The 12287-nt window shown below is 43.0% G+C and overlaps 1 protein-coding gene across 1 annotated transcript; it reads right to left on the bottom strand.

Moving 5' to 3' along the window:
• Positions 1 to 5220: 5220 nt before the first annotated feature.
• Positions 5221 to 8550, bottom strand: UQCRFS1 (ubiquinol-cytochrome c reductase, Rieske iron-sulfur polypeptide 1). The gene is made up of 2 exons (XM_072872811.1): positions 8267 to 8550; positions 5221 to 6016 (listed from the first exon to the last, which is right to left on the bottom strand). The coding sequence occupies exons 1-2, from the start codon at positions 8475 to 8477 to the stop codon at positions 5406 to 5408; spliced, it is 822 nt and encodes a 273-aa protein (XP_072728912.1). The 5' UTR covers positions 8478 to 8550; the 3' UTR covers positions 5221 to 5405.
• Between the last annotated feature and the right edge of the window lie 3737 nt (positions 8551 to 12287).

A 12287-nucleotide genomic window follows, 5' to 3' on the forward strand; every position in this document is an offset into this window, starting at 1 on the left:
TTTGCCTTTTTTATCCCAGGAGGAGTATGGGAATGCAGAAAGGTTGTCATTTTATCTTGGGAGTAGATACCAACTTTGCAAGCAGAACATGTATGTATTCTGTTTGTTTTTCTCTAGAAGTATAATGCAATGGTATCATTTGAAAAGTTGAAATCATAGCTGTGATCTAAATGTTTTGAAATATTGAGGTCAATATTTCCTTGTAGACTTTACACGACATCATTTTGCATCCATGTTACGATAAAGTCTTCTAATTACACAGATGTGTTCTTCCTTTGCTTTTAGTGCATAAAAGCGCTTGCATTTTCCTTTAAAAAATTTTTTTTTAAATATTTTCAGCGAGAATAAAGGCTGTTATAATTGATATTGTTACAGTAGTTTTTAAAATGTCGTAATTATGCTAAATAATTTGTCAAGTGCAGCGTATTACATTTGCAACTAACTGGTTGTTTTTTGGACAGAAGTAGTTCTTGGAAGCTGCTCCCTCTTCATTTGCTGCTGTAGTTGCATAGGGGTGAATTCCCAGCTTGCAGGAAAAGAAAGGGAGGATGCTCTGGAATGACGTGAGGTATATCCTGCTTGTGCTGTGGTTCCTGTGTGATGTTGCAGTTCCTCTAGCTGTTTGCAGATGGTCATCACATTTCTCTCTCCTCTTCCAGACTTTTAACTTAAGATCGTGATTTGCAGGACTGTCAAGTACTTTTAATGGTAGCGGAATCAGTGGGAACTCTATTCTTAATATATTAGGTGCTATAGCCTGGGAACCACCCCAAACACCACCAGATTCTAGGTGTATCAAAGCAGGCCCCCAGATTAATGGATACTTTTGATCTGAGCCTGTGTAAACAGCATATTTTTAAAAGGTTATGATGAGAGAAAATTTGGATTTTCATGGTGATTGCAAAATGCATACTGGTCAGCAAAACTGCAAGACTTTAATGGGCATGAAGTGCTAACGTCCTTCAGAGACAGGATCACCTGCATTATTAACATGAAAGGTATTTTTCATTTAGCCTTCTCTTCAAAACTATTACTGAAACATAAGGAAAAGAAATTACTTGAAAGCAGGAAATCTGGCACAGTTAATACAGATCATAGCCAGAGCTTCCCAACACTATAAATAACCAAAAAGTGTCTTAGAATGTGAATCATTTGAATAATGAACAGTGCTACCAACTCTGTGGAGAGGATAAAAGCAATTAACACGTAAAATAAATATCATCTGTAGGTAGCTGAGAAAATCTTATCCATGGAGGACACACAACCTTCAGTAGCTTTAAACTCTCTCCTTCCATCTATAAATTATTTACTTTTTCCTTTTTCAAGGTTGGAGAAAGGTCATTATTGTTCTATCACTTGTCACTTCTACTGATGAGAAATGTATTGCTTGGATGCTGAACGCTCTTTAACTGGGGAACTGACTACTGCGTTCCTCAGATACACCTGAACTGCTTAGGAACGCTCTTTATAGAGTTTCTTCTTCATGTAGATTTTGTTGGTGATCAGTGGCAAGAGTCTCCTTGATAACTGTGCTGCAGCATGGCCTTTGAGAATGCTGCCTCGTTTGGTTTGCAAGAACATACGTTAATGACTGTACAGAGGCTGTATGGGAAACTGTCTTCAGTTCTGACAAGTGGACCTAACAAATCAGAAGGGTTAAAAAACCACGTCATTAGCCATGAAAATGACTTAATGTTCTGAATTTTCGTTTAGAGTCCCTGCATTAATTATTCCTTTGACAGCAGTAACCATTAAAAACATTGCCTCTCTTCTAAAGATACAGAAAAGGAAAGACAAAGCTTTTGAAATGTCAAATATTAAAAATTATGTTTTGATTTTAGTATCTTTATTCCCCTTATCTGAAGAGCTTTTTTTATTAAATAAACATGAACTCCATTCAGCGACTTCATAAAGACTGTTTTGTTCTAAAGGAGAAAAAGTAGCTAGCTGAGAAGAAACAGATGTGTGGCTGCTGCTTCGTATCTAAGAGGCACGCAGATGAAAGGCAGGCAATGCACCTCCTCTTTCTGGCATAGGCTTGTGCTTTACAGCTTCACTGCTGGAAAACGTCAGGCCCCAACGCTGATCAACCTGGCAAACCTGTACCAGCATCAAACTTGTCCTTGCTTTTAGCTCCTGCCACCCTGCCAAGTCAACAGCAGCGAATGATGCTGGCCTGGCTGGCTAAAGCAGCCTGATCGTGTGGCTGACAGTATGAGGCACAGGGAAAAGCGTGAGTTCATGCTGCTGCTCGAAAAGAAAACCGTACGGAGCACAGAGTTGTCTTACACAAATATGAGGAAACCCCAGTTGTGAAGAGAGAATTGAGGCTTCATGCATTTTTGGAAGGGGAAAGGTGCCCCGTTAGCTTCGTGAAATCTCTGAGTTTGTTCTTTGTTTTCACTGGCAAACAGTTTAAGCGAAAAGGATCTGACGTTAGGAATAGAGCCCCGGAAAGGCCATTAGTGAAGTGGAGGGAGTCAAAGTGGAAATACATAGACGTAGTAAAGCCCAGCAAGCGATTGCTTCTTAGGAATACAATGAATCTTCAGAATTTAATAAAATATAGCGGTACTTTTCTGTGTACTTGAACGCTTGTACTTCCAGCCCCACAAGGTACGCTAGCCTTGAAAAGGGTAACGTATTACCCGTTTGTATGGTGGTTATGTCTGTAATTAGTGGCAGTACTGAAGCTCTTTCCAAGGACATCTAAGGCCACAAGGTAATTATGAGCTCATTACTGGCAACCAGCCCAACACTGTGTGGAGGTTTACCCTTGCTTGAGTCATGCTTCTCCCTTAGGGAGTTTGGGCCTTCTGGGGCCTTCTGGAGTTTCTTGTCCCAATAACTGGACTTTATTCCTTGCAAATCACAGCGTTGCTGAGGTTGGAAGGGACCTCTTGAGATGATCTAGTCCAACCCCCTTGCTCAAGCAGGGTTGCTCAGGACTGTCCAGTTGGATTTGAGTATCTCCATGGATACTCTATAACCCCTCCAGCCAACTTAGTCCGGTGTTTGACAACCTTCACAGTAAAAAAGTGGTTTAATGTGTTCAGATGAAATTTCATGGTTCTTTTTTCATTTGAGTCTGTACTTGCAGTACCAAACTGTGAGTGGCTTTGGAGATTTGAGGCTGTTAACTTTTTACCTTATTTCTCAAATATTAGTAAATCCTGATTCTTTTCTAAGGCATGCTTGGCCCATTATGATTTTTTTTTTTGCCACTTTAAAAGTACAAAGCCTTCAACTGAAGAGAGGATGGAGACTATCACATCTGCATTGCCTAAGAATCAATATTTCAGCTTCTTCAACTGTTATGTCATCAGTCAGGTGAAAAAAGGCATTGCTGGTGTCTCATGTTTACAGTAAAAGCTGCTGTTTTGTTCTCAAACGCGTTGAATGTCAGGGTGCTGCATTAGTTGTAGAATGGTAAGATTCGATTCAGTCAGTTTTATGTAAGTTAAGTAACAGCTTATTCTGTGCAAGTAATTTTATGTGCGACCCTTTAAGCCCAGCTGTGACGTAACTACTCTAGCTTTCACTGTGTTCGCTTGTCAACTCAGGAACTGCCCTGGCCATTCCTTGCTTTACAGGGGGCAAATTTACAGGTACCACAGTTACTTAGTGATTATGTAAACAAAGGTTAGGACTAAATAATGTAACCTGTAGGCTAAAAAACATTTTTAGGATAAGGTAAGGGTAGCTACTTGAGAGCAGATGAACAATGCTGTAATGCTACTTCAGGAGTTCCCAAGCTTCTTTTCTTGAAATACAAAATTTGAGGAAAGATCAACCCTGTAATACAAGGCCCGTACATGAATACCTGTTATTTAGGTACAAGTTTGGGAACATCTCTTTTAGTACTGGTTTAGCATGATTCATTTTACCAAAAAAAGTTCTTGAGGATGTTTTTGTGGACATAGTGATAAGGTATAAAGCTTAAATCTGTGAAATGGAGTAAAATGCATACCTAAGAACTTCTGTAGTAATCTATGGTCTTTTTTTCACTGAATTGTCTGAGAACAGGTCAGCTATATGCATCAATATTTTGATTAATCCTGTTTAAAACTTCAGCTTTAACCCAGCTGTCATCACAGCTTTACATGAGGTATATGTGAGGCTAAGCATTCCAGACCCAGGGAATTCTGAGGATTGTATTTTCTGTTTTGCAGCTGGAGGAGCACGTTACTGCAGTGCAAGACAGCAGCATACAAAGAACAGCAGTAAAGAACGGGAAGCAAACAGGAATGACAAGTTAGTTTGGTGGGGTTTTTTTGTTGTTGTTCTGGAAACAGCAACCTTGTTTCTCCTCATGTACTGTAGTCAATTAATTGCTAACTTTGTTTTGTAGTGGCAGGACCAATACTGGTTAAAAGATCTATTTCAGGCTGCATTTGTTTCTCCATGCCTTCAGTGTCAGCATCAAGGTAAGAGAGGTTTCAAAGTTTTGGCCTTTATTGAGCTTAGCCTATAGGCAATATGAAATGGTAATTCTCACACACATCACGGAGTCTTAAAATATCTCTGACGGCAACACAACTTTTTGCTATGTCTAACATTAGAGATTAGTCCAGACTAAGTGGTTCTTATGATTTATTTTTCACACTCTGTAAAACTTGGATTTCCCTTTTCACTTCCTTCTCAACTTATTTCTTTTGGAAAAGTGTCGCAAATTTTCCAGTGTCCTAAGCACCTGATCTGATGTTTGGATATGCATAAGATCAAGACTTATCTGCAAGTAAAAAAAATAATTTTGTAATTCTAACATGACACACCACATCATCAAATTACATTGCTACCATTCTAGGTAAACAATTATAAGCTGCCTCTGAACAATGTAGAAGAGTTTTCTTTCTAGGTAGGTTTTTCTTTACTTTTTCCTTCATTTCCTTTGAAAACAAAAAAATATACACTGGAAGGAAAATGATTACATCTTATAGGATTCTATATGGAAACTTACTCCAAACACTGTTAGAAGTTCATAGCAAGATCTTTTTTAGATCTTTTTTCTTGCCATCATGCAGTAAAAAAAAAAAATGGCAAAGAATGAAAATATGCGGTATTAAGGAAAAAAATGACTTTGTAGTTCAGTGTCTATCTTGAATCAGCAGCCCTTCAGGAGGGCTCCATAAACATATTCTGGGTCTGCTGTAGTATCTCTTTGACAAGACACACTACAAGTCAGTACACAAATAAATACACGTTATTGTAAGTCAGGAACAAGTGCTCACTCCAAGTTTTTATTAAAATTGAACACAGGGAAGTATTCAAACATACTTCTGGTTGAGAATATAGACAGCTAACATGTTTTCAGGATCATCTGGTTTTACAGTATCCCAGAATCTCAGTTAACCCTTTTGAGTGTACATTCACAGGAACATGAAAGTGAGCAAGCACCTTGTTATTCAGCCAACAACCACTAAATCATCACCAAGAAACTGGTAAGTCGGAACCTCAAGGTTATAGGGAGCGGGACCTTTCCTGATTCTGCCAGAGGCATCGTAATGGGACCCGTGGCAAGGGCAGTAATAACCGCCAAAATCTCCGGAGTTAGCAATGGGTACACAACCAAGATGAGTGCAGACACCTACTAATATGACCCATTCTGGTTTCTGTACTCTGTCTAAGTCATGCTGCGGATCCCTCAGTTTAGACAAATCAACTGCAGCTTCCTGATTAATCTCTGCCTGGGTTCTGTGACGCACAAAAAGGGGCTTCCCTCTCCACTTGAAAGCCATGTTCTTGCCTTCTGGAATGTCAGATAACTTGATCTCAATCTTTGACAACGCTAGCACATCAGCAGAGGCACTCAGGCTGGAAATAAACTGGGTGACAACATTCTTAGCAGTATATGCAGTTGCTACACATGTCGTTGCAGTCAACAGGTAGGAAAACCCTTTTCTAGCTTCACTGCTGCTTTGAGAAGATGTGGTGGCATCTAGCACATCTTGACGACGATAGGCAGAGAAGTCCGGTACCACAACATCATTATGGACGCAACGAACACTGGCAGGTGCTGCAAGAAAGAGTATGAAATGACAACAGTTTCAGGTAAAAAATACTATGATGTATTAAGTTACACTTTTTAAATTGCATTTTTGGAATAATGGGTAAAAGTTATTCCGAAGTCTGGGTAGGATTCTGCTAATTATACATTTCAATTTTAAGTTGCAGGAAAATGGTTTCCAGAAGGTATTTTTGATGAACAGATGAACAGGTGATCTGTGAAATCATTTTACCTATTCTTTGAAAACTACACGAAGCCTGGTTAGGGTGCAGAAAAATCTGCGAGAAGTTCTGGGTTTAAAGTGAACTGTTTTTTCAGAAGATTTCAAGGAAAAACTCCTGCAGGATACCATGACTAGCTAAGAAAAGGCAGAGCTGTTTTCCATTCAAATGTTTCCCTGAAAAAAATCACTATGAAAAAATTTGATTTAGTAAAGTTTGCATATCTGTAGCTTAACGCTTTTGTGCTTTCCTTTGACTTAAGTAACTTCTATGCCTTTAACAATCTTAAGTGTGTGGTTAAGCATTTTTAACATTAAAAATGCAGTATCAGGCATCCCCCTTTATATTAAACTGTTGTCAAAGCCAACTGCCCCGGTAAATAATTTTTAAACCTACTGTCCCCTATTTGCCAGGCTCACTTCATAGAAGGATTTAGGGATAAAGCTAATAACTATCCAGTTCCCAAGCTTTTCAAGTGGGATTCCCATGTCAAACCTGTGTGCTAACTAACAAGATGTGACGGCTAACTAAGAGGCCTTCCATTAGTTTCTCCAGCAAAAGCAAGCTGCTTTCCTCCATGAAAATCTATAAGCCAAAGAAAAGAACATGCCAAAGACAGAACATATTACTTGCCAAAGTGCAACCTCTGTTATTTGGAAAGAACTATTTAGTCTTTATCTTTTCCTAGCACTTAGCACAAAGTTAACAGAGGTTAATAAAAAACACTCTCTCAAAGTACTTAAAATAACTCTCAGAGATTTATATGCAATATAATGGGGAAAATATTTACATGTATTTACAAGTAACTCAGCATAGAGAAGGTATTTGCTGTAGGATTGTGACTGCAGAGAAATTAACCTACAATTCAAAATTCTGAGAAAGTAAAGCATACTAATTTATTTCAGTATCAAGACTTAAAATATTTCACATTTAGTAACAACACTATTGATTAACTTCTAAAAATTCTTTATATTCAGTGAAAAGCATGCTTGATGTTAATTAAAACTAAGAGTAAGACTAAATGTCAGCTACATTAGTTATAGATTTGTAGAATTTTCACCTGAACATGTCCTTTACAGTTGAGGGTCAGATGAAGTATATAGTTCTAATCACTACAGAGCATCTTCCACAAGGCACTGCCATCTCCAAGACTTACAAGAATATCCTACGTAACCTTATGAAGCACACTGTTACTACATGCCCAGCATCAGCAGATAAGGGCAGTCGTTCTCCAGGAAATGCAAATCGGTCTGTTTCATGGAGAACCACTGCCCTTTGGCTGGAAGTCAGGTCCTGCAGGAACGACTTGGGCCTAACTTTACATGGCTGATGCTCTTCTGAACACTGCATGAACTGGGGGGAAATAGAGGAATCTCAAAAGAGGAAACGGTGATGGTTTTGACATAGTGAACTCACTGTTAGAGCTGTTTTCCTGCAACAGTGAAACACACCGTGTGTTCTCACTGCACATCTCTGCTTTGATGCCCCTCAGCTAAATACCTTATTGAACTCATCAGAATTTTCCTGCATCTTCCCAACTGCAAAATAAATATCCACCCGACAGCCAGCAAAAGGCTTTCAAGTGCCCTTACCTCTACAGTCATAAGCGCGTGTTACTGTAACGATGGCGACTTGAAATCAAACATTTTTTTAAAAGCAAAAGCCAGACCCCTCCACTAACTCACGACTCTGCTTCCCCCAGCCTGCCAGGCCGGACCTCGAGCGCCGCGGCCACCCTCGCCAGCCGCTGCGGCGCGTCCCCTCGTCTCCCCCGCCGGGCACAGGCTGAGGAGCGGTGGCCGAGGAGCGGTGGCCGAGGCGGCTGCGCTCCCGGCTGGCCGCCCGCTGCCCGAGGTCGGGCGCCGGCCCGGCGCTTGCCGCCTAAGCCCCCGTCCCGCCTGGGGTGACGGCCGGCCCCTGGGCCCGGCTCCCGCCCGCTGAGCCGACGGGACGCGGCCGCCGCCCGCCCCCGCCCCGAGCGGCTCCCCCGCCGCTCCCCCAGGGCCCGGCCCGCGGCGCCCCGACCCCCGGGCCGCACCGTTGAGGCTGGCGCCGGCGACGAGGCCCCCCCGGGCGGACCGGCCGTTCATCGACTCCCGGCAGAGCAGAGGCCGCTTCACGTCCAGCGGCACCTTCTCGGCCCGACGCGCCACCGCCGGCGCCAGCGGCTTCAGCGGGCCGGGCACGGCGTGCGCCGCGGCCGACAGGTAGGGCGCGAAGGGCCCGGAGCGGGCGGCCACGGACAACATGGCAGCGGCGACGGCTGCTGGGCCGGTCACCGCTGCGACCTTCCCGGCGGCGGGAGACTGCGCACGCGCGCTGACGTTACGCCAGCACGCGGTCGCGCGGTGGTGGCGTCACAGCAGCGCCGTTGGGTGATAGTGTCATACGTCACGGCGCGGGAGGTAGCGCTGCTCCTGCCCGCCCTTCCCCGCGGCGTGGTCTCGGCCCTGCGGCGGAGCTGCCGCTGCGGCGCCGGGGATCCCGATCCCGATCGCGATCCCAATCCCAAGGAGCGCGGGAACGTCTGTGTCCTGCCGGGACCGCAGCTGCCCGCGGGGGAGAGGGAGCCCGGCGAAAGTGGCGGCTGCGGGAGCTCCCCGGCTGGAGCAGCCCTCGAACCGCGCGGGGGGAGCCCCCCATAAAGTGCTGTGCTCGCGGGAGGGGTCGGGTGCGGGCAGCGAGGGGCCTTAGGAGGAGCGGTCGGGAACGCCCGGTCCAGGGGCGCGAACTGGGGTCGTGAAATCGTGGGGTTGACATCAGGCTGGATCTGGTGGCGTTTGTGGAAAGGGGAATACGGCGTGTCGGTGACGCAGTGCGTGCCATGGGTTGTGATAAGTAACAAGCCTCGTGTGGCTTTGCTGTGGTGAGGCTGGCAGGCAAGCAGAGACCGTCACAGCGCTTTGTCTTGCCAAGTTGGTATTGTCTGTCAGTCAGGAGCTGTAAGAATTAACCTTAATTCTTTGTTCTTAATCTCTTCCCTTCCAAGCGTTTTTCTTTAACATCAAGGTACTCTTTTTTTTCCCCTCCAAAAGCTTGGCTACATTACCTACTTTAGCGATCAGACCTTGAGGGTGAGGAGTATTTTCAGCAGCTGTGTACAATATCAAGTACAAAAGGGTCTTGATCTTTGCTGAGTTTTAGGGGTTCTCAGGAAACATTCTGTATCGGATTAGCCCAAATACACAGATTGCTTTATTTTCAGAAGCTACTGTCTGAAAATATCCCTGCTCACTGTGTCCCAGGTACAAGTTTCATCTCATGCTTTCTCTAAGAGTTCCTGGGTCCAAATCTCCGGCTCCCTCTATTACAGCTAGAGTAACTTGGGGGTGGTGATGGGGCTTACCCCACCCGTGCCTGTCTCCTGCCAGGTCTGGGGCCAGCTGGGGAAGTTTGTAGGTGTCTTGTTAGTGCTGTGAACTCCAGACTCAGTTTTGGGTTTGGTACTCCGAGGAGGTCTATTCACCTAGAGTGCTTCGGTTGTTGATTTTCCTCTTCTTGGTATTGTCTCATTTCATACAAAACAGTTAAGCACTATTACAAACACACCTTTTTTCTCTTTTACAGTAATTTTTTATTTTGTTGAGGTATTTTTCCTTAATATTTTGAAAGGATAGTAGGTGTATTGAAGTCCCATCCTAGAACACCTCTGATGATACTTGTGAGCAAATTTAAGTCATTAAACTTCAGAACATTTCAAAGAAGCATTCAGGAAACACTGTGGGGACACGTGAGTGGTCCTGTGCCTTTTCTGCAGGACACGGATTCATTTAAACAAAGCAACGTGATCACAAAACACCTTGCGGGGGTTAACATGTTCTCTTCCCTTGCTACTCTTATGATTTGGAGGTGTGTAAATACTATTCAGAAACATTGCTTGAAAGAAAACTGCCATTTCTGGGATAACACTTCTGGGACTACCCTTTATTATTTCTCCTATTCCTTGTGCAGTGTATGGGTTTTGCCCCTTTTTATTTATTTGTTTCTTTTTTCTTAGCTTATCCATTTAATTTGTCTTTTCACAGTCCTGCTGGATCAGTTGCAGAGTGGGAAAAAACTTGAACTTTCTCAGCTTGTCATAGGAAATTGGCGAGTGATAGATTTTACATCAAGTTTGAAAAATGCAAAGCATGTTTTACAATACGCTTGTTGTGTTCTTAACCACGTTTCTGCAGGCAGCCTCCAGCTGCCACAGCTCCAGTGTTTTCCATTGCTCGTCAGCACGTTCAGTCTGGAGCTCAGACTGCTGGGGAAGTCAAATAGTTCCCCAGAAACTCATTCTTATCATCAGCGATTAGGAGGGTGAAGGAACACAGCAGCTGTAATTATTGCCAAAAATATATTTCTTCCCTTCTCAATCACAGACGCAGGCTGAGATGCAAACACTTGAGCCCAGTTTTTGTCTTCGTTCAGCTGTGTGATCATTTTCGTTCAGCTGTGTGAACGGTACGGCAAGCTTACATATTGTTGCACCTTTAGATCTGCGCAGTTAGTGTAAAAAAACCCCCACCCTCTCCCCTCGCCTCCCACATACCTTAAATGCTTTTCCATTAAGGGAAGAAATTTCAGTACTCTCTGGGTATCTTTAAAGTATTTTGATTATTTGTGAAGAACGTACAAAGTTGCTTTCCTGAAGATAGAATGGATTATTTTCCAGAAGTTCCTGCTATATTTTTGAGTAGCAAAAAGCTAAATAAAACGCTCTGTTTCTAGGGGGTTTTTTCTAGCCATGCACACTGCTTGTCCCTGTGTGGACACAGGCAAATCAAAGTATTTAAAAATATTAAATTAATACTAAAGAAAATACTTTGGTAGATTTAAATATTTCTTCTATTAAGAATTCTCTACATCTGGTCTGATAGACAGCAATAGATTTGGCTTGACCTGCTAGGGTAGTCCTAAAATGGTTGATGATATTACTCTGTGGAACTTCTCAAAGAGAAATAAAATTGGATTTTTGTTTTTGTACGTGTTCTAAGATGATATGCCAGCGGTGTGCAAGACAGAAATATTGATTCATTTGTATGTTTGGTTTCTTTAATTAGATAATATGTGTGATTTCACCCTTTTGACTGCACTGAAAAATAATCTAAAGCAAAGCAATGCTGCTGTCAGCTCCTTCCCCCATGCAACAAGCAGCAAATGACATCCTCCAGGCAAATTGAAACCAAATCCACTCCCAAGGGCTATTCTGGAGGCAGTAGTTCAGTTCATAAAATGAATCTTGGCAGATACAGGCCATTCACACTGAGGAAGGGCAGCACTTTTAAGAGACAAGAAGGCAGAATGCCATAGTCTTTCCTCCCTTTGCAACAGGGAAGCTGTTGGCTGCCTCCGCAGAGCTACAGCCTTGATGTACAGACAGGCTTCTGGTCAGGCAGCGGCACTGTAAAACAGAGCGAGTGTCTTGGGCTCTTGTGGGAAGCACCAACCGAGCTCTCTAACGAAGTCCTTCCTTTGGGCAAGGTTCCAGTTCTCTGTAGTAACCACTCAATTTGGGATGATATTCTCACCCCAAACTTGTTTGGGTTAATTGCAAGGATAAGAGGACAATAGATACATCACATAGATGAATCCCGGACTAAAGGAAAGATCCATTCTTCCACAAACAACTAGGGTGAATAAATAAATACCTGTGGTTTTTTTTTTTCCAAATTTATTTTACGTTCTAGCATCAGTCTCATGCTTGACTTGTCACAGCTTGCAATGGTAAGATGTAGTTTGATACTAGGTGGATACGTGAGTAGGTGCATACCTGCTACAGTCAAGCCTTCTAACTAGTTCAGGCTTCTAAAATTTTCCCAAAATGCCAGATAAACTTGACACAGAGATATTTTGTGAAGACATTTGAGCTAAACCATCTTCTAGAAACCTAACCACAATTTCTCGGCTAGTCGACCCAGTCCATTCATGCAAGGCTGTGAAGCTTTAGTGTTTCATACTGGCTGTATAAGGAGCTATTGTTTTGAAATTCAGCTGTTGCTAATGGCATTACTGCTAAATTATTGTATGATTGTGCATTAAAAAAACCTGTCTCTGTGGAGTGATAGTTTAGGGAC

The sequence above is a fragment of the Ciconia boyciana genome, chromosome 9 (assembly GCF_034638445.1).
Source record: "Ciconia boyciana chromosome 9, ASM3463844v1, whole genome shotgun sequence".
Lineage (NCBI taxonomy): Eukaryota > Metazoa > Chordata > Aves > Ciconiiformes > Ciconiidae > Ciconia > Ciconia boyciana.

Excerpts from the sequence above, each read along its gene's own strand:
- UQCRFS1 (XM_072872811.1), bottom strand. The coding sequence starts at position 8,477 with ATGTTGTCCGTGGCCGCCCGCTCCGGGCCCTTCGCGCCCTACCTGTCG. Across the intron at positions 6,017-8,266 it reads CGCCGGCGCCAGCCTCAACG|CACCTGCCAGTGTTCGTTGC; the intron begins GTGCGGCCCGGG and ends TCTTTCTTGCAG.